We start from the raw sequence: 26,611 nt of genomic DNA, 5'->3' as shown, positions 1-26,611 counted from the left end.
CCGAGTGCTTCTAGCGACACCTCAGCCCTCCCCGGGGCCGAGGAGAGCCCGGCCGGGGCTGCTGTCTGCGGGCGCCCCGAGGAGGAGACTCGCCGGCGCTGAGCCCCCCTGCAGACACCTGGGACGGGGCCCGCTGTTCCCCCCCTGCACCGGGGAAAGGGACACGCAGAGCTCCCCCCTGAACGCCCCCCTGCTACCTCTCAGAGCCCCTCCTGGGATCGGGACCCCACCGGCCCCTTCCTCTCCCGGGGTGTGCTGGGCTGGAGATTGCTGAGCACTTGCTGCCTGGCACCCTTCTCCCCCGATGGAGTCTGAGATGCTGCAGTCCCCTCTCCTGGGGCTCGGGGAGGAGGATGAGGCAGACCTGACAGACTGGAACTTGCCTCTGGCCTTCATGAAGAAGCGTCACTGTGAGAAGATCGAGGGCTCCAAGTCTCTGGCCCAGAGCTGGAGGATGAAGGACCGGGTAATGCTCTGGGGCAGAGGTTTTTGTGCGGGAGGAGGGGAAGGATAGGAGGAGGTTCTGGTTTTAGTCCAGGGTCTGCAGCACGCTTTTGGATAAATCTCTGAGTTTATTTGTTCCCAGTAGTCAGGTTTGCTGTGGTCCCATGCACTTGTTGCATGACTACAGTGGAAGTGAACATATTAACAGATTATGAATGCTCGTTACAGTTCCTAATTATATGCATTTTAAATAGCCGCATTGAGTTTCTTTGAAACTGGTGCCCTCCTGACAAAGTAGTGGAATTAATGATGTCTTAAAATAAACTTCTCTGGATCAGGTTAATGGCAGGGGTGGCCAACCTGTGGCTCCAGAGCCACATGCGGCTCTTCAGAATTTAATATGCGTCTCCTTGTATAGGCACCGTCTCCGGGGCTGGAGCTACAGGCGCCAACTTTCCAATGTGCCAGGGGGTGCTCACTGCTCAACCCCTGGCTCTGCCACAGGCCCTGCCCCCTCCCTGCCCCCTCCCCTGAGCCTGCCCGCCCTCACTCCTCCTCCCCTCCCAGAGCCTCCTGCATGCCAGGGAACAGCTGATCGGGAGGTGAGGGGGAGGGCTGATCAGGTGAGCGGGAGGGGGTGGGGGAGCTGATGGGGGGGGCTGCTGATGTATTACTGTGGCTCTTTGGCAATGTACATTGGTAAATTCTGGCTCCTTCTCAGGCTCAGGTTGGCCACTCCTGGGTTAATGGTGTGGGCAGACAGTGCACTAAATGGAGACATTATATTCTGTGAACTTGTCCTGTGGGGGGAGGGTTTAGTCCCTCTTTGGGATGTTGCATGGAATATATGAGTAATGCATTCTTACCAAAACAGTCTTAGGATCATAATATTTTTGAGATGGAAAATGCCTATTTGATCCTCAAACGTGTTTACCTGCCAAGCAGGATATTGTCCCCTGACCAAATATCTTTTGAACATTAAACTGATGCTGTACTAAGCTTTTTTACTAAAAGGCAAACCTTTCTGTCAAGCCCATGCAATCCTTTGTAGCTTGGTTGCTGCAGCTAAACTTTTCTGGTTAAATATAAATCTCTAAATGTGGGAAGGAAAAGGGTATGTACTTGATCTACTCTCAGAAGCGGCTGTGAGCTATAGAATTTCTGAGATCTTGTGCGTATACTGCCCTTGTGTGTGTCTGTGTATGGACACCTGTTGTGTCCCAAATCCACAGCTACCTGACAAATTAAAAAACTAACATTCTCAATTAATTATTATTGTAATCTTGAAAATTGTATTGCAGGAAGCAATTCTGCATTGGGCCTATAGAGATGGACTAGATGGGACCTAATAGGTCTTTTTATTTTTGGTTTTCTTGATACTATGATAATACAATTGTGATGTCAGAATGTTCCATAATTGTCATGTCATTCTTATTTAATAATCACCCCTTCAAACAACCTCTCCAAATATCCACTGACACTTCAAATTTGTGGGAATATTGAGACAACTTATTAAACGTGCATTATAGTAGTGCCTAGGGACGAACCAAGATTGGGGCCCCAACTGTACCAATCCCTGCCCTGAATAATTTAGTCTAAATAGACAAGATAGACAAAGGGTAGTGGAAAGGGATATAATGTTCAAGTAGAATGATGAGAATGATGGCAGCAGTCATGTTAGTTCCACAGTGTTTTTGGAGGGGGAAAGGGTGTTAGGGTATTGGCTAAACAGGGAGGGTGCATGGGACAAGAAGGCAAGGAAGGGGGTTGGTGTGGAGTGAAGCTGAGGTAAAGAGCCTAGGCAGGAGGAGGTTGGAGCAAACATCCAACCAGCACAGGTAAGACCAAGTCCAGTCAGAACTGTAGAAAATATCCTCTGTTCCTGCTTAAACTGTTTCTGTATCTGCTTTGCCTACTTTAGTTTCTGGCTGGCTCCTCCCTGCAGTTTTTCCCCAAAGGCCAGTTGGCTGGTGAGAAGGGAGGCACTGCATGGTTCCTATTGTCCATACGCAGTTCTGGGTCCAGGGGACGTTGTGGGGGTGGATGTAGCCCATTTTATCCCCTGGACCTGGTGCAACTTCAGCTGGATCTGAGATACTGGAGGTTCCAGTTTACGTAAGAGACTTCTCTGTGCTTATTAATGACTCCATTGCACACTTTTTCTTTCGTACGGCTTGGGTACGTAGCAACGACGACACATTTATATCTAGGTTTGATAGCCAGCACGTTGCTGCAGCAGTGAGCTGGTGAAGTCCTTCAGGCCCCTGGCGAAAGAACGAAGGGAACTCTCAGATGTGATGTGCTCCATCGTTTGTGGCTGGTGACCAAAGTCGCATACAGGTGTTTGCCTCATTTTCCATTTAAAGAGGGTTTGTCCACATCTCCCATGAGATGTCCTGATGCGAGTCAATCTGCACCAGTCTTTCTGACATAAATCAAAACCTGGTGGTTCCTTGGCAGGGTCAATGAGAAGCTGTTTGTTTTGAATGGTCGAAACGCTCCATGTGACTCTCCATTGAGCCTCAGCGTCGAAGTTTGTTGTAAGGGTCTTGATGCGGTTCCATAGAGGGTTGTGGGATTTTAATCTTGTCTTTGGCAGATTCTGTAGGTCATGGTGCAGTGGGATCTTCGTGTTTGCATTGACATGGTCATTTCACACTAAGAATCAGAGTGTTAACTCATATGTCCTGTCCAAACTCTGTTTTTCATGCACAAAAAATTAACTGTAGTTTCAGTTGGATACATGTTCTTTATTTCCTGCCCTAAACTGTTGTGTGGTGTTATTGTGAACTATATAACTTGCACAGTTAGTAAAATGCATGAAGTGCTTTGGGGGATGGAAGATGCTATAAGAAGAATACAGGCTCATATGCTTGTCATTCAGCAGTATTTATATGCTTCTGTTTAACTTTCACTTTTATATGAAAAGTTTAATTGGGAAGTAAAATGTCCCAGTGAAGCTATCCAAATAAAAAAATCATTAAAAACTGTTATAGCCACGTGTTGGTGCTACTGAAATCCTCAGCCCTATGAACCAGAGAGAGAATGAGAGAGTTGTCTTCGAAAACAAATACAAACTAAATGCCTGCTCAATTTGGGCATTGTGGTGGAGTGCTGAGTAACTTCTCATTTTTTGAATCCTTTTTCCTTTCTGATCTTTCTTATCCCCACCTTATCTGTGAGTTCTTTATGCCAAAGAAGATTTTTAGATAAACAGAATTATACTTCTCTCATTTTCCAACTCAAATGTTCCAGAAGTCACTTAAAAAAAAATTACAGTATCAAAGTGAGATTTGTTTCATTATAGGGATGTGATATTGTTTCTGGCCCAAATCTTAACCTACTGTAAAAATGCTACTTAAAAATAAACAAAACAAAATACACATCCACTATTCTCCTGATCCTGAAAAATCTTATCGGCTCTTCTAAAGAAGGCTGCATCTTAGACAAACTTGGCCTGTCTCTGCTGTGCAACTGGGTTATCATTAATGACAAACAGGTGGTGATGACAAGTATCAGAGGGGTAGCTGTGTTAGTCTGAATCTGTAAAAAGCAACAGAGGGTCCTGTGGCACCTTTAAGACTAACAGAAGTATTGGGAGCATAAGCTTTCGTGGGTAAGAACCTCACTTCTTCAGATGCAAGACATGATAATGCAGGTTGCTCTTGGTAGTTTGCTGCTTGTGCCTCTGCACTCAGTTCTTATGAGCAGGCAAGGTATGAAAAATACAAGAGTCTTGTCTTCCTGCAGGCAACATTTTTGTAAGTTTCCTACCTAGTTTTCTCACAAGTTGGCGCAGCTGGGCAGCATGACTTGCATATTTCTGTAAACCAAAACACAGCTGGTAGGTTTTTCTGTGCCTATCTGCCTTGACAGTCTCTCTTTAATCAAACATTTTGTGCAACTTCTAACACTAGAAATATAGTGCGACAGCACCAAGTTATTATGGGATGAAAGTATCTGTTAGTCTAGAATGAGTAGGCAGATTAAAGGTATTCTATACATAGTATGCTTCTAATTTTGTGACATTTTATATTTGAACAAGCAGAATGTAATATAAAAGGACTGTACTTGTAGTCTAAGATTTTGGGTTTTTTTAATATATACTTAAGTTTCACTACACCCACGTGTGGGTAGGTTCAGCAGAGAAGCAAAGGACTAAATGGCCTGTGGAACCTGAACTGTTTTGCACTAGAGGATCTTTCCAAGTCAGAGTTACTGTGTATTAACAGAGCAGTATGTGAAAAGCTTGCATTACTACTGCCCGTGCTATGCCAGGTCTGTGTTTGAATTAGAAGACTTTGATTTCTAGTATTGTCAATTGGGCACTTTCCATGAGCACTAAATTTAATACTTTTTTTTTTAAAGATTTTTATAATAAATGCATATGAATGTTCTTGTGGAAAATAGTTTTTAGCCTTCATAATGAAGGCAGAAGTTAGTAGTTCAGCATGTATGATTAAAGATGAAGAGTCCATCAAAATATAAGCAATTACAAAGAGTGGTGATTCCCCAAAGAGTCTCTGAAAGGGCAAGTCCATTTTTAATGTTTAATGCTAACCTTCAAAAAGTTTGAAAATATTTTTAGTTTGCCTTTTTTTCTTGTCAGCTCTGGCTTTTCCCTTCCTCGTATTTTTAAACAAAGCTGGAATTAAGCATATTGCTGCCACTAAATAAAAAAACAAGTTATGTAAGCATCTTTAAAGCCCTGCCAATATATGGATATCCGCATCTGGACCATGTTTGCAGAACTCAGATCGGATGTGGATACAAATTTTATATTTGTGCAGGGCTCTAAGCAACTTGTCATACCAAAACGTTTGTACCCCAGCATCCTCTCTTTTGAGAACAGAGTACTGGGAACCGAGTATGTCAGTTAATTGCTACAGAGCCGGTAGAGGGAATACACACACTTTTTGATTTTCAGATTGAAGAATAGCAGGTAGCGTTCTTGAAGCTATCAGAGTCACCTGCTGAAATCTTGGTTTGGCAAAGCAATAATGGGACTAACGTTCAGGCTCTAAGATTAGAACCCAAACTAAATCTGGCACAGAATGTAAAGCCCTGCTTGACCCAGCTGAAATCCCACTGTGCATCTTAAATGAGAGAGTAGACAGTTCCGTATGTGTTTTATTTTTGAACTGAGGTGTATGATGACTGTATCCCTCTACATGGATTCTCATTGACTACTGTTCTTTTATGAAACTTCTAATTTATCTTCCTCCCCTGCCTGAAAAGTTCTCTTGTCAGGGTTCAGGAATGAGATTGACCTGATCAAGGCTCCTGAAATCCATTCTCATTGATTTATAGCAGGGGTCGGCAATGTTTGGCACGCGGCTCGCCAGGGTAAGCACCCTGACGGGCTGGGCCAGTTTATTTACCTGCTGACGCGGCAGGTTCGGCCAATCGCGGCCCCCACTCGCTGTGGTTCGCTGTCCCGGGCCAATGGGGGCGGTGAGAAGCGGCGCGGGCGAGGGATGTGCTGGCCGCGGCTTCCCGCCGCCCCCATTGGCCCGGGACGGCGAACCGCGGCCAGTGGGGGCCGCAATCGGCCAAACCTGCCGCGTCAGCAGGTAAATAAACTGGCCCGGCCTGCCAGGGTGCTTACCCTGGCGAGCCGCGTGCCAAACGTTGCCGACCCCTGATTTATAGTATATGCTCAAATAAGAGTGGCTCCAAATCCAACTCTGTTTCATCATGTAATGATGTATACTATAGTCACAGTGAATGTCTAATTTTATTGAAAACTGTTTCAGAATGGTTACACTAATCATTGTGGACCAGATTCTACTATCCTTCCTTATGCCAAGTGGCACCTTCCTCCTCCCTGAGAGGCCCCATTATTTTCAGTGGAGCTTTTCATGGGGTACGGTGCTACTCAGTCTGAGCAAGGCTGGCCCTGTGTGAACGTAACTGCAGAATTATTGTTTAGCTTATGTACTATTTCTTTAACTGAAGAAGACAGGAGCAAATCTTGAACCATCAGCTTGGGCAGTAAAGTTTTCTGAACCATAAATATCCATAGATTCCAAGGCCAGAAGGGACCATTGTGATAGTCTGACCTCCTGTATAGCGCAGGCCGCAAGACTTTTATTGTTGGTGCATCTACATTGAACTTTGTCACTTGTGTCAAGTGAGCTTTTCTTTGTCTTGGGATCAGTGGTGTTTTGTTTTGTAGCATATAGATGGGTGTCACTGTGAATCTGATTAACTTTATCAGGTGTTCTTTGTACACATCTGCCATTCATATGTGTCTAGCCGCTTTTCCTACTAGAGTATAGGGATATACTGTGAACAATTAAAATATTGGATAATTTAATTTAGAAACTATTTTATTTGTTGTCTTCTCTATTTTCTTTATCTCCCTTTGTTACCCCAAATCCTAGTAACTATTTTTGGTATGTTTTTATTAGATGTCTTCTGCTTCTATTGCTTTTTTCCTACCTGTGATGTTTGTTTCCTCAGCAACCAGCTGTGATCTCACAGATGCTTACTATGATTTCATGTAGTGAATAAACACCAGGAATGGATCTTAAAATCTAGCAGGTGCTTCATTAAAGAAATAGACATTTATTAAACATTCAGTCATCCCCTACCATTCAGCTAACTGAAGTCAGCTCCACCCTGGTATTCTGCACATAGATTAAAACAAAGTATAAACAATTGTAAGTGAATAGAGGATAAAAAATACTGAACCAGTTCTTAGTGCCAGTAACTCTCACAGCCCATCAAAAATGATCGTTTATCCAGAAAAGCAAGTAACTTTATTTAAATAGAGACCAGACAGGTATTGTATAGAACATCTTTTCTGTGTGGAGCATTGTGAGATAGTGGTGTGGTTAATGTACAGGGAGATATAGCAACTGTTACAAGCTTAGTAATAGCTCATGAGTTGTTGGACTTAAGAACATGCTTTAATGAGAGAGAGAGAGAGAGAGAGAGAGAGAATGATGGCTGGAAGGCTGTGGTTATCCCTTTTCTTTTCAAGAGGCACCAAGGAATTTTAGATTTCAATGTTATAGAAGGGATCTTATTTTTAATGTGTTTAGAGCAATGTGTATGAGTGCATATGCAGGGGAGTTCTCAATTTAGACGGGTTTAAGTGGTGCATACTGAAGTCTCCAACTTTTTTTTTTTTTTTTTTTTTTAAGGCAAAATTTTGTTTGGGAAAAAAATCTAAAGTAGAATTTTCAAAAATGCTTAAGTCCCTTAGAAAGCCAAATCCCATTGACTTTCAATGGAGTTTATGCTTTTAAGTCACTTGTTGGAAGCCCATATGAAATTCCGACCCAAAGTCTTTGCTTAATTTTTTGAAGGCCCAACCTGTGCTAATAACATAATATAGCATATAGGACACACATATGTGTCTGCCCCCATGACAGGTCCCAATATGCTAATCTGAGAGTTCTCTAAATTATATGTTTCCTTGAGAGCCACATAATGTTTGCATCTTTCACTTACTTGAAAATGTTTGGATCCATGTAAAAAATAGCAATGAGGGAAACAGTATACATACTGTTCAGTTGCTGCTTTTTTTCTTAAAAGCAGATTCATTTCAAACAGCAGAGTAAAGTGCACTTGTTATATTTCTGTATCCATTAAGTAGATCATGAAAATGGAGACCTATTCCAGGAGTAGTATATTAGTATCTGAACTAGTGGAGGTAATACCTGTGAGGAGGTGGGGTATCCAGAATAACCAGATTATTATGGCATTGGGGTTATAGGTAGAACCTGAGAAATTGCAGCTAATCAAAGGGAAACTACCTTTCCAGTGATGTAAGGCACAACTTTCAACTAGTCTCTGAGAGTTAATTTCTGACTATTATAAGTTTAAAATAATTAAGGTAATAGGGCTTCCCCTACTTCCCTTGGGAGGCAATTTGACTGTCTAGTAGATTTCCCTATTAAGAAGTGTTCCCTGATATTCATCCTGTTTCTTAATTTCATTCCATTGTTCTGTTATGCCTCACGTACTACCCTAAATAATGTCTTCCCATCGTTTTGTGTCCTTCAGTGATTCCTGAAAATCCATTCTTTTTTTTTGTTGCTTCCTGTAGCATATCCTCCCCCATTCTCTCAATTTCATGTTGCAGCCACATTCATTTCAGCCATGGCTCAGTCTCTTTGGTACCTATTGTGGTGTTTGTTAATCAGTTGAGGGGGCTGGTAGGCAGTCCTTTTCCCTAATCTCTCCTCAATCAGACTGCCAACTTGTTCTCTCCTTTTCTGGTCTGTTTCTGCCTTTGATGGATTGGAAAGCAATGTTTGGCTGCTGGCATCATCTTGTGAAGCCTTGTCCAAGGGTAGATAAAGATTGATGATTTTTAAAATTTGAATTAAGTATAGGTTGATTTTTTTTTTTAAATAACCCTATTTAAAATTAAATTTGAAACTGACAACTTTATATTAAGGCCTAACTTTATTATAATCTATTAAAATAATTTAAATTAAATACAGAAAAACAGTATTAAGCAATATGTTTGCTGTTGAAGTTATTATGAAATCAGCCTACTGAACTGGAGGGAGTCACTGGCTAATCACCTGGAACCAGACTTTGTTGAAGTGCTAAATGAGCTTTTGATAGCAGTAGCAGGTGCAGAGAGAACATTTTGTTTCAGTTTGTTCAACTTGTTCAGTTCAATGACTAGTTCATTCACAGTTGAGAAATAGATTGGGAGTTGAAAAAGCAAGAAAGTTTATGTTCCTCATCCAATCCATACATAAAAGCTAGGTGTGAGTTCTAAAACTTGTGTTTCTGGTCACCGGGTACATTATCATTTCAGTTCACTAGCTAAGGGTAATACTTCCTCTGTTTAACAAATCAGTTAGTTAGATAAATGTCTATCAGGGATGGTCTAGACAGTATTTGGTCCTGCCATGCAGGCAGGGGACTGGACTTGATGACCTCTCGAGGTCCCTTCCAGTCCTAGAATCTATGAATCTATGAAATGCAGAACATGTGAAGCTTTTTTTCCAGCACACTTAAATGTAGTTTTATTAAGCTAATAAAATAAGACTCCATTCTGTTTTTGTGCATTTTAATTGAATTCTAGTTTCCTTCCAAATAAAGCTTGACACAAATAACAAATAAAAATAATCTAGTAAATATAGTATGAAACATCCACCATTTTAAGATAAAAAGCAAACAATTTAAGAATTTGAATATATATAAAGCTATATAATAATTTAAATAAATGTGTATAGATATAGTGTTATATCCTGGTTAGCAAAAAGAAGCATCACTTTAGGGTAAAGCCTATATTTAGTTGGAAATCAATATGTTTTAATGATTACCAACCAAAGAAGATCAGCCTGCCTTCAGGAAAATAACTAAAAAATACAAATACAAAACAAGATTAAAATTGATGATTTTAAATTAAAGTTTCCTGCTTGGTGATTTAAATCATGATTCAAATTGGTGATTTAAATGGCTTTGATTTAAATCAATCTGCCCTGCTTATCTGTCCCTCTAAGCAGCCTTATCTGTCCCTATGTATACTGGTCAGGGTTCATAATTATCCTTTTGGTGGTGACAATGGTAGGCAGGAAGTGGCTGAAGTTCTGCAGGAATGTCTAGGAGAAAGTAATGAAATGTAGTGCAGTATCTAATAGCTTTTGAGACTAGGTTCCCTGAAATACTTTTCCTCATGTTGTACTGCTGCAGTTGAGACCAGTGGAGACACTAAAGCTGGAGCTCCCTTGTAAATGGGAGAAGTTTGTTTTCTCTCAGGAGCCTCACGTTTGGAATTGGCCCCTATCCCTGGTCCTTCGGAGGCCAACCCCTCTTTCCCAAGCAATTGGAAAAGGGAGGATTGAGAGTTGGAGAGGTCTTATTTGTGTTTATCTCCTGGTTTGTGTTTTACACTGCGGGGAGCAGTCTATGAAGAGCTTGAGATAGAAAGCTTGTCTTCTGTAAATAACCAGAATGTACATTAGTTAGGATGTAGCCAACAGCTATATGAGACTGTGTCTAATTTATCAGATTTTCATGGGTAAACAGAAAGCACTTCTAGACCACACTTAAAAGGGGTGCTTGTGGATTCTTTCCCATGCCCCCAAATACACATACACAGAGGCTATTAACCATCATAGTGAATATGGAAGTTGTCTCCTGCAGTCCCAAATCCAGGTCTCTTCATAGCACCATTTGGCCAGCTAGTGATCTTAATTTTACTATGAGTTACAGAAAACTATCCCATGAGGGTTTGGGAGTAAGATGGCATTCTTTTTCTTGCTGTGTAAGGCTTGATCTCATGGAGGCCTGAAGGGGAAATTCTTTGGAAGAGAGGAATTGGGTAAGAAGGGGAAAGCCTCTACCTCCCAATTTTAAGAGTGATCATTGGTAAATGTAATTAAAATGACTGACCGTTGTCATGTTACCCCTTTCATCAAGAAGGCCTCTTTTTGCACAGGTTTTATTCTTCCTGCTCTGGTTCTATGGAATATGTGTGCCAGCAGTGACACTGCTTTCATCTATTATTTATTTAAATAATTGTTTTATCAGAAGGAGTTGGGAGTATGCTTTGAATGTTGAATTAAATCCCACAGCTTTGGTAGCAAGTGAGTCATGAAACTTTATTAAAATAAAAGGATCTCAAATATGTTGGATTTTTACTGACAAGATGCTACTAAAGTCAGAACATTTAAATTGAGCCACATTTTACTTTTATTGATTTCTAAAATACACAGAGAGCAAAAGAGTTAGTTATAGTGGTTTTATTTTAACAACTTTTTTTTGCTGCTTTATAACCTGCACAGTGAGAATTAAATCCTGCTTTTAGGAGAACAGGCATAGGCAGACAATTGGTTTTCTACAGAAATGTAGATTAACAACAGTACTGCATAAGAATGCTCTTAATTCAAATAAATTTGTAGAGCTTAACTGCTTGGTTGCTAAACATTCCATGTTTCACAGGAATATTAATGGAACATGGCAGCATAATAAGTGTAGTGGAGGGTTAGCGTTGAAATTACACTTTGACTCATGTTTTATGTATGTTCATATTTAAATAATCTAATAGATGATGGTGACCATTACTCCAGCTTGAAATAATCATTGTAAGTCTCCTTACACTAGGTCACATTTGTAATCAAACTGTGCAGGGTTTGCTCTCTGTGATTACTGGTTGCACAGGTGATCACGGAGTGCCAACCGTATGCAGATTTTAGTAGACCCTATGCTAGTCAATTAGACTGGGATCTAAATTCAAATGTCTCCGTTAAATGAAGATAAACTCTGGATATTAGGAAGAAAACACACCAGAGTACTGGATGGCTCTGAGGACTGCTGATGATGTGAATTCTTTCACCTCCAGGCTAATGGTTGAAATCAATTTTAGATCAATTATGGCCAAAAGTAGTTATGGCTCTCCAGTGACATTTGTAAAATGATGTGGTGGGTGAGTCTGGCTGCTAGTGAACAAACATCCATATCACAAAAGATCACCCCCAAAACTGGCATGAATGGGGAGCCTTGTTGGCAGTCTCATTATTGAAGCTATAGATTGAATCTCCTCTTCTCCATAATCATGATCACTCCAAGTTAAGGCTGCTGTTGTGCACTGATGGAGTAGAGTTGGGAAGTTTGCAGTTTCTGCTTACGTCTACACACATTTTGTGCCTAAAGAGAGAGAGGACTTCACTCTTCAATCAGAGTAGTTAATTCACACATTTTAGAAGAAAAGGGTCTAATCTTGATATGGTAGTAGCAATACAAACTGGATAATCTCTGTCACCACCTCTAGAATTTTCCCAGTTCAATTGGAAGTTTGTGGACACACAAGTTTGAAAATTACTAAGTCTATAATCCATAGTTCTCTCATGCATTTTGTTTAACATTTCCCAAATACCTCATCCTGTTGTTTGCAATATAACCAAAAATTCCCTAGAGCTAGGCTAATGGAAGAGGTTTTTTTGGTATTGCAATAAACCAATGCAGCAGTTTTTGTTTTCTGTCCGAGGCTTAATTGTCTGCTTCAGCTGGAAAGTCATGCTAACTCCTGCTTTAACCCATATTGATTTCTCATGTATAGGGCCCTACCAAATTCATGGTCCATTTTGGTCAATTTCATGGTCATAGGATTTTAAAAATAGTAAATTTCATGATTTCAGCTATTTAAATCTAAATTCACGGTGTTGTAATTGTAGGGATCCTAACCCAAAAGAGGGGTTGTGGGGGGGGGGTCGCAAGGTTATTGTAGGGGGGTTGCAGTATTGCTACCCTTACTGCTGGCGGTGGTGCTGCCTTCAGAGTTGGGCCATCGGAGAGTGGTGGCTGCTGGCCAGGAGCCCACCTCTGAAGGCAGTGCCACAGCCAGCAGTGAGGCAGAAATAAGGATGGCATGGTATAGTATCGACACCCTTACTTCTGTGTTGCTGCCTTCAGAGCTGGGCTGTTGGCCAGCAGCTGTCACTCTCCAGCCACCCAGCTCCAAAAGCAGCAGTGCAGAAGTAAGGATGGCATGATATGGTATTGCCACCCTTAGTTCTGTGCTGCTGTTGGCGGGGCACTGCCTTCAGAACCTGGCCAGCAGCCGCTGCTCTCCGGCCACCCAGCTCTGAAGGCAGTGCAGAAGTAAGGGAGACAATAACCTGTACAATAACCTTGTGACCCCCCCCCCCCCGCAGCCCTCTTTGGGTCGAGACCCCCAGATTGAGAAACGCTGGTCTCCCCCGTGAAATATGTATAGTATAGGGTAAAAGTACACAAAAGACCAGATTTTACGCTCTCTGACGCATTTTTCATGGCCGTGAATTTGGTAGGGCCCTACTCATATAGGAAACATAAGGGAATTAATTTTCAAAATATGTATGCACAATTGTAAGTGGAAACTGTATGTAATGGTATGCTTAATTTGTTTGTAGTTACACTGATTGTATGCACAATTATGTATTGAGTATACAAGTTAAGCGTGCAATTGTGCATGCCTTTTTCTGCATGTTGTTTAAGATAAATCCTACTTGAAATCAGCGTTTGAACTCCATAATAGAAGTTCAGAGTACACTAGTAGAGTGTCCTTCATGTGTTTGGTATAATCAATTATTCATGTCAGTAATGGTGATGTAATGCAACACAATTTTACATTGAAATGTTTGAAGAAAATATGCTGCTACTTTCAAACTTCACACCACAAATGATGTCCCCTTAATTTTGAAGATATTAAGGTTGTCCCATCTAGCCCTGTTCAACAGCACTCCTTCTCCCCCCATAACCTTCTCTCTGTGGCTGTCTCTCTGTGTTTCTTTGTTTTTTTTAATTTATGGCATGTTGGTAATTGCTGAATAAAAGTGCACACAATGGTACAGTTATTCAGTCCCCTTGCTCTGATCACCCTTGTTCTCTAGTGTCTTACATGACCAGCAAACTTTACGGTGAGTTTCTTCTTCTACACTAGCAATTTGGAGACAGATCAGACCTTTGGCTGTGCATTGACTTAGGTCAGTCTCTCAGTATAACGACTGACAAAATCAGTGACCAGCTCTTTGATTTCAGTATTTCAGCTCCAACCAATGTGGAAGGGGTAAAAATGTAATTTTTAATTCACCAAAATCACTTGTTTATTGTACAGAAATGGCCAAGAGACTTGTTCATTTAAACAGCTCCATGAGGGTACTTGGTTCTAATTATACTTGCACCAAGAGTAATAAATTGTAGAAATACAGTATTAATATGATGAAAATGAAATCGACATTAATTTGACAAGGGGCAGTTTTGTAAAGTGGAGAGATTTTAGTATTAGTGAATGGCATGACAGCAAATTGTTACTGTTTCATTTTTTTCATTCAAAAGGGTATCCCTTTCTATTGTTATGAGCTTTGTGAAACCTTGTTATGGGTTGAGTTAAAATCTTGTTGATAGGAACAGAGACTGAGGCAGGAAGAAAGCCACGCAATAGCTTGTAAGTGCAGCGTGACCCTGGAAAAAGCTAGAGAGAGAGCTTTTGGGTCTGCTGTTGGCTAAAGAGGCTTGGGGCTATAAGTGATGAACCTTTTGTTCTTGGTTCCTCCTGTACTTGGAGAAGCAGGACTTTTTACATTCATTATATGCATTTCTCTGATGCAAGAAGATTGCAACAGAGAAAATATCACACTCCATACATTTCTACTTCCACCTCGAACATCTTCAGGGCACTGAAATTTGACTAGCAGCTAAGTTCGAAAAAGGGAAACAGTATGTTAAGATTTTGAAAGGAGGGGAGCATGTATTGTGTGTGCAGAATGTTTAATGTTTTCTTTTGGAGAAAGATTAGCATAGCTGATAAAACCAGCATTCCAGCACTGAAAGTAAATGAACATATGGCAGAGCGCAGTGGAGTTGTGCAGTGTTTATTGCTGTTTAAAATCATTGATGTCTGTTTTGGAGTAGGTTGCTAATGGCCCTATCACGTGTGTCTGCAGAAACCTAAAATCAGTATAGAAGTGCTGGACTATAATTGTAAATTGCATGTTTTAATTTAATGTCTCTCAGGGTGAGAGTTTTTTCCTCTTATTTCTCAAGTGTGGCAAATGTTAGTAAATACCGGTAGCACTCTAGTGCAGTGGTATATAGCCAGGTGGTAGTGGGCTGTGTTACATAAAGCTCTTCTGGAGAAAACTGGGAAACATCTGTTCTTCTGACAACTACCGCTTTTTTTAATTTTGGCATTGTGTACATTTTGGTAGTTGAGAGACAGGAGGTTACGTGAACCTTTTTGAAATGCTTTGTAAATGCTTCTCTAATTCTCTTTCTTCCCTCTCTCCCTCTCCCTACACAAGTAGGGAATTGGAAGGGTGGCTCCCAGATTTCTTCGAAGTATTGGCTTTGCTAGTCTCCAACATGGGTCAAACACGTTTTCATTCTTTTTTGGACCTGAGAGTTTTGTAAGCTGGGTGCTGAGTGCTTGCTGTTGCAATGACCCTCTACTCCAGTCATTCTCAACCAGGGGTTTGTAGGCATCTTCTAGAGGGTACATCAACTCATCTAGAGATTTGCTTAATTTTACAACAGGCTACATAAAAAGCATTAGCAAAGTCAGTACAAACTAAAATTTCATGCAGACAATGACTTGTTTATACTGCTCTATATACTATACACTGAAATGTAAGTACAATATTTATAGTCCAATGGATTTATTTTATAATTATATGGTAAACATGAGAAAATAAGCAATTTTTCAGTAATAGTGCGCTGAGACACTTGTAATTTTATTTCTGATTTTGTAAGCAAGTAGTTTTTAAATTAGATGAAACTTGGGAGTACGCAAGACAAATCAGACTCCTGAAAGGGGTACAGTAGTCTGGAAAGGTTGATAGCCACTGCTCTAAGCCCTCAGAATTTTCTCTAGAGGAACTAGAAATCTATTCTATTCTTTGCTGAAAGAGGAGGAATATTTACTGCTTTTAATTATGTGAGTAGCTCTTAAGTGCAATTAAAGAATTCCCCAGTAAACCTGCCACACCCAAGTTGCTTATATCATGTTCCACTTTACTTTTTTAATGAGGTGTCAGGAACATTCTGTGAACACTTCACTTCTATTAAACCTTTTAATTTTAACAAGGTGATGAGTTGTACATCTATGCATACCATAAACACAGACTAGACATGGTGACGAGACCTGTCTTTTTGCTGTGGTGTGTGATGCTGGTTCAGTAGGTAATGGGGTATGCCCAGGGCCTGAAAAGCTCCTTGACTCTTATTCAGGTGAAAGGTACTTGTGCTACCACTTAAGCTATGGCTATACTACAGAGCTAACAGTGGTGCAGCTGCACCGCTATAGTGCAGATGCTCTAAGTGGTTCTCAAACTGTGCGTTGTAACCCTGTTTTAAGGGGATCACCAGGGCTGGCTTAGGCTTTCTGGGGCCCAGCGCTGAAGCCGAAGTCCAAGCCTCATCGCCCAGGGCTGAAGCCAAAGCTGGAGGACTTCAGCCCTGGGGCTCAGGTTACAGGCCCCTTGCCTTGGGCTGAAGCCTTTGGGCTTTGGCCCCCCCAACCAGGGTGGCGGGGCTTGGGTGGGCTCAGGCTTCGGTCCTTCCTCCTGGGGTCGTGTAGTAATTTTTGTTGTCAGAAGTGGGGTGCGGTGCAGTGAATTTTGAGAACCCCTGCAAGCCCCCGGGAGAGAGCTCTCCTGTTGACTTAGCACTGTCCACACTGGTGCTTAAGTCAGTGTAATTTGTGTCGCTCAGGGGGTGGCTTATTCACACCCCTGAGCAACATAACTTATACCAACATAAGCTGTAGTGTGTACATAGCCTTACTAAGGCCATGTCCCTCAATACACAACTACTTAACTGAAACTGTCACGTCTTTTCTCTCTCACCAATTAACTGCGCTTCCCTCCCACTTGGAATCAGTTCTTGCCCCCTCCTCCTGCTCCCTCCAGGTTATGCATATTACTTACTGAATTCTGTGCTGCCCTACTCCCCACCAGCTAGTGCATTCTGGTCCCCATACCCTCTCTGAAGGGCTCCCCTGGGGGTTGCCACTCTCCTGGGCTCATAGGAAGCTCTTGGTGTAGTAAATCTCTTCTTTATATGGGCTAGTCTGTTCCCTGCTACCAACTCCTACCAGAAAAGTGTAACAACTGTGGTCACTCTGCTCCTTCCTCCCCTTCTCTTAAAGGACAAGAAGCAACACCTATGTTGCTCTCCTTCCACTCCTCACCTAAAAAACAACTCAGTGACTCCTGGGTTACTTTGCTTCTCTTTTCAACCCTTACCTAGAGAGAAGAAGCTAGCAACTCCCTGGCCCCATATTCAGCCCACTTGCCCAGGCATCCTTTCTACTCTTCTTGGACAGTTGAGCTTTTAAAGAGCTGGATATGCTGCACTGTTTCTGTATTAAATGGTGTTGAAGACCTGAATGGTGTTTCCTGTGATGCAAGGAAATAGAAAACCAGATTGGCTCTCTAGTTCTGAGTTGACTCTGTTTTTGGACTTTACCTTTCCTCTGTAAGTTCCCTCTTGTATGACCGTAGCTATTGTACGGTGGATTTTCTTTAACTAAAGTCAGTTTGGTCTGCGATTAACATTCTCCTCAACAGAAGCTTTTGTGGATGCTTTTTCTTTAAAGGATTATGAAACCTTCCCTATAAATGTTGTTCATGCCCACAGAGAAGTAATGCGGTGCAATAACCTGCTCCTGTTTTATTATACAGGGAGGATTTACAGTTGGCAGAGTAATAAGTCTGTATCACTGGCACTTGGCAAAATGTGTCCCTTCATAGTTTTCTTGTCCCAGTGGTTTTGCCAATGACACCTCAGCCGGTATTTTTAACTTGTGATTTTTTGCTTAGTTTTGTGTTAGTATGAGCTACAGCAGGAAACAGCTGTTGTTAATGTAACTGGCTGTATAGTCTGCAGAACAGCAAAAAGAAACAATCTCCCAGGAATGTGTAAACTAGGGTTTGTGTTAGAAAGTGATAATTGGAATGTTTTTCTTCCTCTGTATATGTCTTGGTGTCTGGAGCATGATTTGAGAGCTGGAACAAGGGAGCAATGTGCAGCATAGCTTATGCCTCCAAAAGCAGCTGGACTGTCTTCCCACATGGTCAAGTCAGAACTATTCTTCCTTTCTCTCCTTCCTTCCAGGGGTAGGTCAACAGCAGGAAGTTAAGCCCCTTGAAGTGCCCAACTGCTTGTGTGTCATTTGGGAGAAAGGCACTGCACAGTCCTGGAGAGCTCACTCCCTGATTTAAGTGCCTGGATTAATTTGGGATTCATGCCTTTCTCCTGTTTGCTCTCCTGAGCTCAAAATACTAGCCTGTCATTTAAAGAACTAGTCCTCCCCTTTAGGCACTCCCAGCTATTACTCAGGTTCCCATCCAAGAGGATAAAACAGTCCCTGCTTCACGATGCTTCCTGTACCCCATGAAGACCTGTGAGATTGTCAGGGAGATAGGGAGCAGAGAAAAAGTGTGGAGGATAAATTAAGATACTGAGTGCACCAGAAAGGAGATAAGCATTGGAAGGCTAAATGAAAATAGTGGGTTTTAAGAAATCTGAAGAAGGAGAGGAGGTTGCTTGACACACAGGAAGATGGAGGCTATTCCAAACATAATGGGTGCTATGAAAATGGTTCAAAATTGACAGAGAGGCAGACACAGAGTATTAAAAGCAGAAGATTGAGTGGAGTACAAGACAGAGGAAGAAATGTCCTGAGATGTGGACATGGGAGGGGATGGTGTAGCCCTCAGAAAAATAAAGATTCATTGATTATAAGGCCAGAAGGGACCACTGTGATAATCTAGTCTGACCTTCTGTATAATGCAATCTGAATTTATTTCCAATCTGAATTTGTCTAGCTTCAGACATTGGATCTTTTTATACCTTTCTCTGATAGATTGAAGAGCCCATTATTGATCTTTTGTTCCCCATGTAGGTATTTTATCAGTGATGATTTTAGATTTTCTTCCAGGTCATTGATAAAAATGTTAAATTGCACAGGGCCAAGAACTGCACTGCAGAAGCCCACTAGAAACCTACCCGCTTAATGATGATTCCTCATTTACAAGTACATTGTAGCTTGAAAGCTTTTCTCTCTCACTAACAGAAGTTGGTCCAATAAAAGATATTACCTCACCCACCTTGTCAGACTTGTTAATTAGCTTGTTTTAATCCATTTAACGTGTGCAGTGTTAATTTTGTATCATTCTTTTAATTACTTAAGATTCTGTGCAGTACCAAGTCAAATGTCTTACAGAAGCGTAAATGACATTGTGACTTTTATCAACCAAATTTGTAATCTCAATAAAAAAAACAAATTTGTTTGATAGGATCTTTTTTCCATAAACCCATGTTGATTGGCATTGATTATGTTACCCTCCTTAAATTCTCTAGTGATTGAGTCCAGTATCAGTCATTCCAGTATTTTGCCTGGGAATGATGTCAGGCTGATATGCCTATAATTATGTTGATTGTCCCATTTACCACTTTTAAATATAGGCACATTAGCTTTCTTCCCATCCTCTGGAACTTCTCCAGTGTTCCAAGAGTTATTGAAAACCAACTTTAATGGTCCAGTGAGCTCCTAGGCCAGCTCTTTTAAAACTCTTGGATGTAAGTTAACCAGACCTGCTGATTTAAAAATGGCTAACTTTAGTAGCTACTGTTTAATGTCCTCCTGAGTTACTATTGGAATGAAAAGTTTCATTATCATCATGATATGAATACCTCATTTGATTCCCCCCTCCCCAATACAGAACAGAAATATTTATCAAATGCTTCTGCCTTTTCTGCACTGTTATTGACAATTCTACCATTTCCATCTAGAAGTGTACTAATAATCTTGTTAGGATTCTTTTTGTTCCTAATACAGTGTACTTTAAAAAAAGCTGCTGCTGCTTGTCCTTAACTTTGTTGGCCATAAATTTCTCCTTGTGTTCTTTTGCTTCCATTATTAATTTTCTGCAATTCCTAGCTTCTGTTTTATATTAATTACTATCTACTTCTCTCTCTTCAATTTGTTTTTATATAGCCACATCTATATATAAATAATGTACTTTTTATAGCTGCCCTTATTTCCTTACTAAGCCCATTTGTTATTTTTTAACTAGTGTGGCCTTCTTTTTGATTGTGGAAATATGGCTTTTGGGGCATCTAGTGAAATGTTCTTAAACAATTCCCAATTATTATTCACAATTTTCCGTTTAAATTCTTTCTCCCAACTGATTTGACTCATAATTGCTTTCAGCTTTGTGAAACTGGCCCTGTAAAGCACCACACACACACACACACACACACACACATATATATAAAAAAAATACCAGTTTGGACTTCATTCTGATTGCACATAACAAATGTGATCAAGTCAGGATCACTTGTACCTAAGTTACCATTAATTTTTAGTTCTGTCATCAGTGCCTCTTTAGCTGCCCAGATGAGGTCCAATTTAAATTCCCCCCCATATCGGATGCAACACCCCTAGAGTTAGGAAATTGTCATCTATAATATTTATACATTCTGAGGCTGTTTTAGTAGTAGAAGCATGAGACCTCCAGCATATGTCACTCAGATATCTGGCTCCAAGGCTTTTGTCCGTGACAGTAATGAACACTTTCACCCTTATGAACACAGAAGATTATAAAAATTGTGAACAATGTCAACAAGCTTTGTTGCGAAAGTTTAAACTTTCCCTGAAGCATCTGGGAGAAGGTTTTGGGGCATTCTGAAAAAAGGGGACTGCTGAGCTTTCAATTCAAATTCGGGATTATGTAAGAAAATGGGGACCTGGTTGTGAGGAGGGGGCAGTTACTGTCACACTGTCTGGAGTGGCTCATGGCCATGAATGCCAGTTTCAGGGCAGAAATCCCAAACTGGTTGTATGTTCTATAATTAGCTTTCACTAACCCAGTAACAAGTGTGAACTCCTAAAGCACTACAACAGTCTTACCATGGAGTCACAGACCGTCCCCTTGGGCATTCCAGTCTATCTTGCCAGCCTGGCAAGCTGGACTATGTGATAGATGGTCATTTTACAACAGTGTTACTCAGATGCAGGCTCGCGAAATGCACGTGGCTCTTTAATGTGTCTCCTGCGGCTCTTTGCAGCACATGATATTGAAACTGTGTGATTTAATTATTAACCAATCAGGATGCTTTTACTATGTTATTAACCAGTTGTAGTTGATAAAATGACTGACCAAGTATTATTATTTTGCTGTAAGAATAATATATATAATATAAAAACTAAATATTTCCCCTGTCATACTGTTTAAATATGAATATATAGCACTATAGTAAATGAAGCAATGAATTCACACTACAGTGGCTCTTTTGGGTAATGTTGATCACTAATTTGGATGGAGTACACCACTGCAACAGGAGTTTTGGACAGTTCAAAGCTAGAGCAGGAGAAGCTGCAGCAGGAGAGGGATGGAGTGCACCTGGACATCCAGCAGCTTGCAGACCAGGAGCAAGAGGGAGCCATCTTCACCAGAATAAGTTGAGAGACTGCTGCAGGGGTGGGGTAGGCAATGGGGTGGAAGACCCTGGCTGCCTGTCTGACTTACTGATGGGACACACATGATCTTCCAAGAGAAGGTGAGCTAGTGAGGGACAATGTGTTTGGGATGTTGCATTGTTTTGTGTGATGTGAACTCTCCTGCGCACAATTAAATATAAGGAGCATAAAGTTGATAGATTAAACAAAGTGTGTTTGTGTTGACTGCTTCACAACTACTGTGTGCCCTAGCGGGAGTTAAATTGTAAACCAGAAGCTCCATACCTTGGGATGGAATTCTGGGAGTGGGGTGCTCAAGTACTGGGGAGTTCGAAGAGTCAGCACTGTGCCCAGAGGGGCTAGGGGGCTGGACCATGGGTTCCAACGTGTGAGGGGAGGGGGACACCAGATAGGTGTGTGCCTAGGGACCCTGAGTGTGGGGGAGTGGCTGGACTCCATTCAGGCTCCCGGAGTTTGAAACACTCTTGGGAATCCAGAGCAAGAGGCTTGGATTCTCCTCACAGCAGTCTTAGAGTGTGACCAGGAAAAGGTGCTCACTAGGCTCTGTGACTGATACCATCCAGACTGTACAGCCTCGTGGGATGGGAAGGATATCCAAGAAAAAATCACTTGGACTATTTTCAGCACCCTTCCAAGTTCCCTGAAGTCATCCATAATCTGTGAGATATCCCATAATGCATTGTCTTTGGTGCCGATATGCACCATTACTGGTGGAGTCTTGCCTGTCGACTTCAGAGGCCTCTCCAAACTTAGAGTGATGTCTAGGCTCTGGGAAGACAGCTCATCATCTTGTAGTCTGGCTGTTCCTTGCAGAACATTCTTTTCGTTCTTCTTAGTATTGAATCCCCAACAAGGATCACCTGACTCCCTTGTAGGATTGAAGAGCTCTTTGTGAGCTAGCTTGATTTTCTTATTGGTTGGGCCGAGCAGCCATCCCCAGGTCTGTCCTGTACATCTTTCCATTCCATTGGACCAACTGGATCTTCAGAGAGATGTTCTGCAGTTTCCACTTTGAGGACCCGATGAGGAGCTTACACTTCATACGCAAAAAGAAAGGAAACCATTGCAGTGAACCAGAGAGGGGGATGATGCAGTGGAAGATGTCTTTAGCTGTGTCATTTTGTGTAAAGGCTAGTGGGGAAGTGTAAGGACTGAAGAGCAAGAGGTTGCAGTCGTCAAATATTAACTTATTTCATGCTAGTTTCTTTTCCTCACTGGCTGTCACATCTATTCACCAAGAGCCAAGAAACACCAATTTGCTATTACTAGACAAAGCAGTGTCCTAAAAGCATTGCGAGTTCACAGTGCCAAAAGGAGTGGATAAGCCTCATTGACACTGGAGTTTTTAATCTTCAGTTGAGTGGTTCTGTCATGCATGATTACCTTGGACCTCTGCAGGCACCTTCAGCGTCTGAGCGCAGTGGTCCACATCTCATTGGTTAATAGTATTCCCTTATGTTCAGAGCAGGATCTTGCTGAACTCAGAGAAAGTAAATAGTGTATAAGTGTATGTTACATATCGATTTCTGCTGCTAATATATCTATAATACCAGTCCAGCGAAGTGCTTATGAAGTAAACGATTAGTCTAGCAGTTAAAAATCTATTTTATTATAAGCTTTATTTGCATTCATGACTGTCCTTGGCCTTTGCTTCGTAGCTGTTTTCATTGGGTAAATAAAAGCACAGAAGTGGGGAGCGTGTTGGACATGGGTACACATCTGATGAAATTCCATGCTAGAAGTGCAGAAAACGGAGGATAAAAAAGAGAAACAAACACTCAAAAGGAGCTGATGCAGGACTCTAGCGCATGCTGTCACCACAGTCACAGCAAGAACTGACCTTTTGGGCTACAGATGGCTGCAGACTACCGGCAGGGCCATATGAATTATTAATATTAAACTTCAAGTTTTTTCTTTGCATTCTGTTAAATTTTGTCTCCCCAGAAAAATAATTTGTTCCTAATTTTATATGTGACTTTTCTCAAACTTCGTATAAAAGCCTCCTTTGAAACTGAGAGCTGTTTCCTTGAAGAATTTCTTTCCCTTGTAAATACCACTGGTGAGCTGGAAAGGCTTTGTGAGGGTTTGCACGTGCCCCTTGTTAATTGATCTGACCTTTAGGCCACATGAAAGAGAATCTCCATTATAAAGCCAGAATAAGGGCCAGATTCTGCCTTGGCTTGTGTTTTGTGGGGTCACTCACATTGGTGCAAGTGAGTGTAAACTGCTACCAAGTCAGAATGGCAGCATTTTGCGCTCATTGTGCACTGGCCTAAATGACTGTACAAGGTGCAGGGAAATTGAGAATTAAGCTCTTAAGTTTCTAAGTGCTCTTTTTTTTAAAGAGGGTTGAAAATTTAAACCAACTGCTGGGACTGAAAGGAACAAGTAGCTGGGTGAATCTATGTCTGCAGCAGATTTTCCTTCCCCTTTACCCACTCTTGATATAAAAATGAGTCAGTTAAATCTGGGGTGTCACAATGAATCATCTTGTTATCCCTCTTCAAAATACTTAAACTGGCTTTATGCATGGTGATGGAATCGTGGTGACTAAGAATTGCTTTAAAATGGGGATGGATAGGGAAAGAAAAAAATGTTTCTTTCCCTCAGAATGCTAGTTGTCTCTGCTTGTTACAATTTTCAGCCTTCTCCACAGCTGACCTGATGGGTACTCCCCTTCTGCATTCCTCACTCATGTGCTAGGAGCTCACACTTGGTCTCTGCCACCCACTCCTGCAGTGTGAGAAGGCAGTGGGACCAAGGTGCTGTTGCACTGAGTAGGTGTCTAAAGATGCAGCCTGTCCAGTCTTAGCTCAGAGCGTAAAGAGCCTGTATTGAGGGGAGCTTAGAGTTCACCACCACAACCACCCAGGGCAAACCCGATATGAATTCCCCCAACTTCAGAAGCAGTAGGGACCCATTCTTCATATCAGCCATCAGTCTTGCAGCCAGAGGCCACAGGGCAACCCCCTTGCCATAGTTGCTGCTTGGAGGAACTTCTGTCAGATAGGGGAGTGACTTAGGCCTGGTCCACACTAACCCCCCACTTCGAACTAAGATACGCAACTTCAGCTACGTGAATAACGTAGCTGAAGTCGAAGTACCTTAGTTCGAACTTACCGCGGGTCCAGACGCGGCAGGCAGGCTCCCCCGTCGACTCCGCGTACTCCTCTCGCGGAGCAGGAGTACCGACGTTGACGGCGAGCACTTCCGGGATCGATTTATCGCGTCTAGACAAGACGCAATAAATCGATCCCAGAAGATCGATTGCTTACCGCTGGACCCGGAGGTAAGTATAGACGTACCCTTAGAAGAGTCTCCATGAGGTGCTGGGGAAGAGAGCATTATTGCTTGAGAGTGGTGTGGAAGGATGAATTGTAAGGGAAAAAGGAGGGGCTTACTGGCTTTTTATTTATTTACTTATTTAGAGAAATTGCAGTGTGGATGGAACAAACGTTTTATGTAGGGAAAATTGTAAATATTGCCCACTGTTAAACAAAATTTAAAGGAGCTGCTTAATAAAATTTTGGTTACACGTCACCACAGAGGCTTGTTGGAGAGTTACTCATGGAAAGCTATTCTGGACTTCTCTGTATAAAATATATGCAAAAAAAACCCCCAAGCCCTGCAACTGTATAAATGGATATAAAGAGAAATGTCATGTCATTATTTTCCCTAAGGCTTTTTCTGAGTGTTATGCTTTCTAGAAGGTTGCAACCTAACACACTTTGTCTTAGAATCAGAATCCTAACACAAGAACCAAAAACAGACACACAAAGCAGGCCCTCAGGCATAGAGGCACACCTCCCACCACCTTGCTCTAGGCTGGCTGTTGCAGACTGACTGCTGAAGACTCTGCTTGGTGCTTCTCTAAACAGCCCTCTAGCCTACAAGTAGGACCAGGAAAATCCCATAGAATTTAAAGCAATAGTTTATAATTTTAACACAGGTTTCAATGCACCGCATTGGGCAAGTAGACAGACTAAATTTTATAGGATGATGCGGGAGATCCAATTTGGGTGGGTCCATGGGATATCTTATGTTGGAAATTAATCCTAACTTGTGTACTTAATGTTGGTATGTGTGCCCATAGTTTTTTAAAATAAATTGACAGAATATATTATTTTTTGTGCACGTTGCACTTGCTTATTTTAGTTAGTTAATTCACAAAAATGTCATTTCTTACTGAGACGAAGGAAAAAATCAGTCTCTAGTTATCAACTCTTAGATGTTTAGCTTTATAATACAATGGATCCCGTGATTTGAAACTTGTTCTAGTAGTGTTGAAATTTCAGATGTTTTGGTGTGTGGTCAAAAAAATGCCCATTCTGAAATTTTAAGTGGAGTCCTAACTTAAAACTAGAAATTCCATCTATAAATTTATTGACACTGACTTGCTGATTGCTTTACTGAGGCTACATGATAAAGCACTGACCATCCCTTTTTAAATTTTTTACTTACGACATAACAAGACTTAGGGTATATCTACACTGCAATTAGGCACCTGCAGCTGGCCCATGCCAGCTGACTTGGGCTCGCCAGACTCTGGCTGTGGGGCTGTTTAATTGCAATGTAGCCAGTGTATATGTTCAACCCGAGTTCTGGGACCCTCCCATCTCTCCTAGAGCTTGCATTCCACCCTGAGACTGGACATCAACACTGCAGTTAAACAGCCCCATAGCCTGAGCCCCAGTCAGCTGGCACAGACCAGTTGTGGATTTTTAATTGCAGTGTAGACATACCTTTGGATGGAGTGGGGGGTGTAGCTGTCTCTGAAGTTTTCATTCTGAATAGGAATTGCTTTCAGGTTTACTAAAGCAGAAAAAGTGAGGCATCCTTGTGGTGATAAAGTCTCTGCTCTTTAGTCATACTCATTTTTATGAATTACATATAGGGATTTCTGTAGCTGAAAATTACTAGGAGGTACAGTAACTTCAAGTAGTAATGGAGCTGCACTAATTTTGGTGGAACTGCTTTTAGTTCCAGAGCCTTCAGATAGTTACAGGCAATGTTAGATAACTTTTCTTCATCTGCAATTTTATTTTGTTTCAGGGCTTCTATCCCACTTTTATTTCAGAGGTAATTAAGAGGTGAATGAAAAAGCTTTTTAAACTATGTCCCAAATCATCATTAACATTATCTGTAAACATAAAAAGGCAAAGAAATGCCGTGCAAAAAAGTCAGGTCCTTTAAGTACCTTCTTCCTGAAACACTTTATAACAAAGCACA

General features: G+C 41.5%; 1 protein-coding gene across 2 annotated transcripts in view; it reads left to right on the top strand.

Annotated features, from left to right (window-relative positions):
* The first annotated feature begins 304 nt into the window (after positions 1-304).
* RPTOR (regulatory associated protein of MTOR complex 1) overlaps positions 305-26,611 on the top strand; it is a 297,707-nt gene continuing 271,400 nt past the window's right edge. For both annotated transcript variants that reach the window (XM_065415691.1, XM_065415690.1), the window contains exon 1: positions 305-466. In XM_065415691.1, the coding sequence (XP_065271763.1) occupies positions 305-466 (162 nt within the window). The remainder of the gene's footprint in view (positions 467-26,611) is intronic.

This window comes from Emys orbicularis, chromosome 13 (assembly GCF_028017835.1).
Source record: "Emys orbicularis isolate rEmyOrb1 chromosome 13, rEmyOrb1.hap1, whole genome shotgun sequence".
Classification (NCBI taxonomy): Eukaryota; Metazoa; Chordata; order Testudines; family Emydidae; genus Emys; species Emys orbicularis.
The sequence above is the reverse complement of the archived record's forward strand: the minus strand, read 5'-3'. Positions and strand labels throughout refer to the sequence as shown.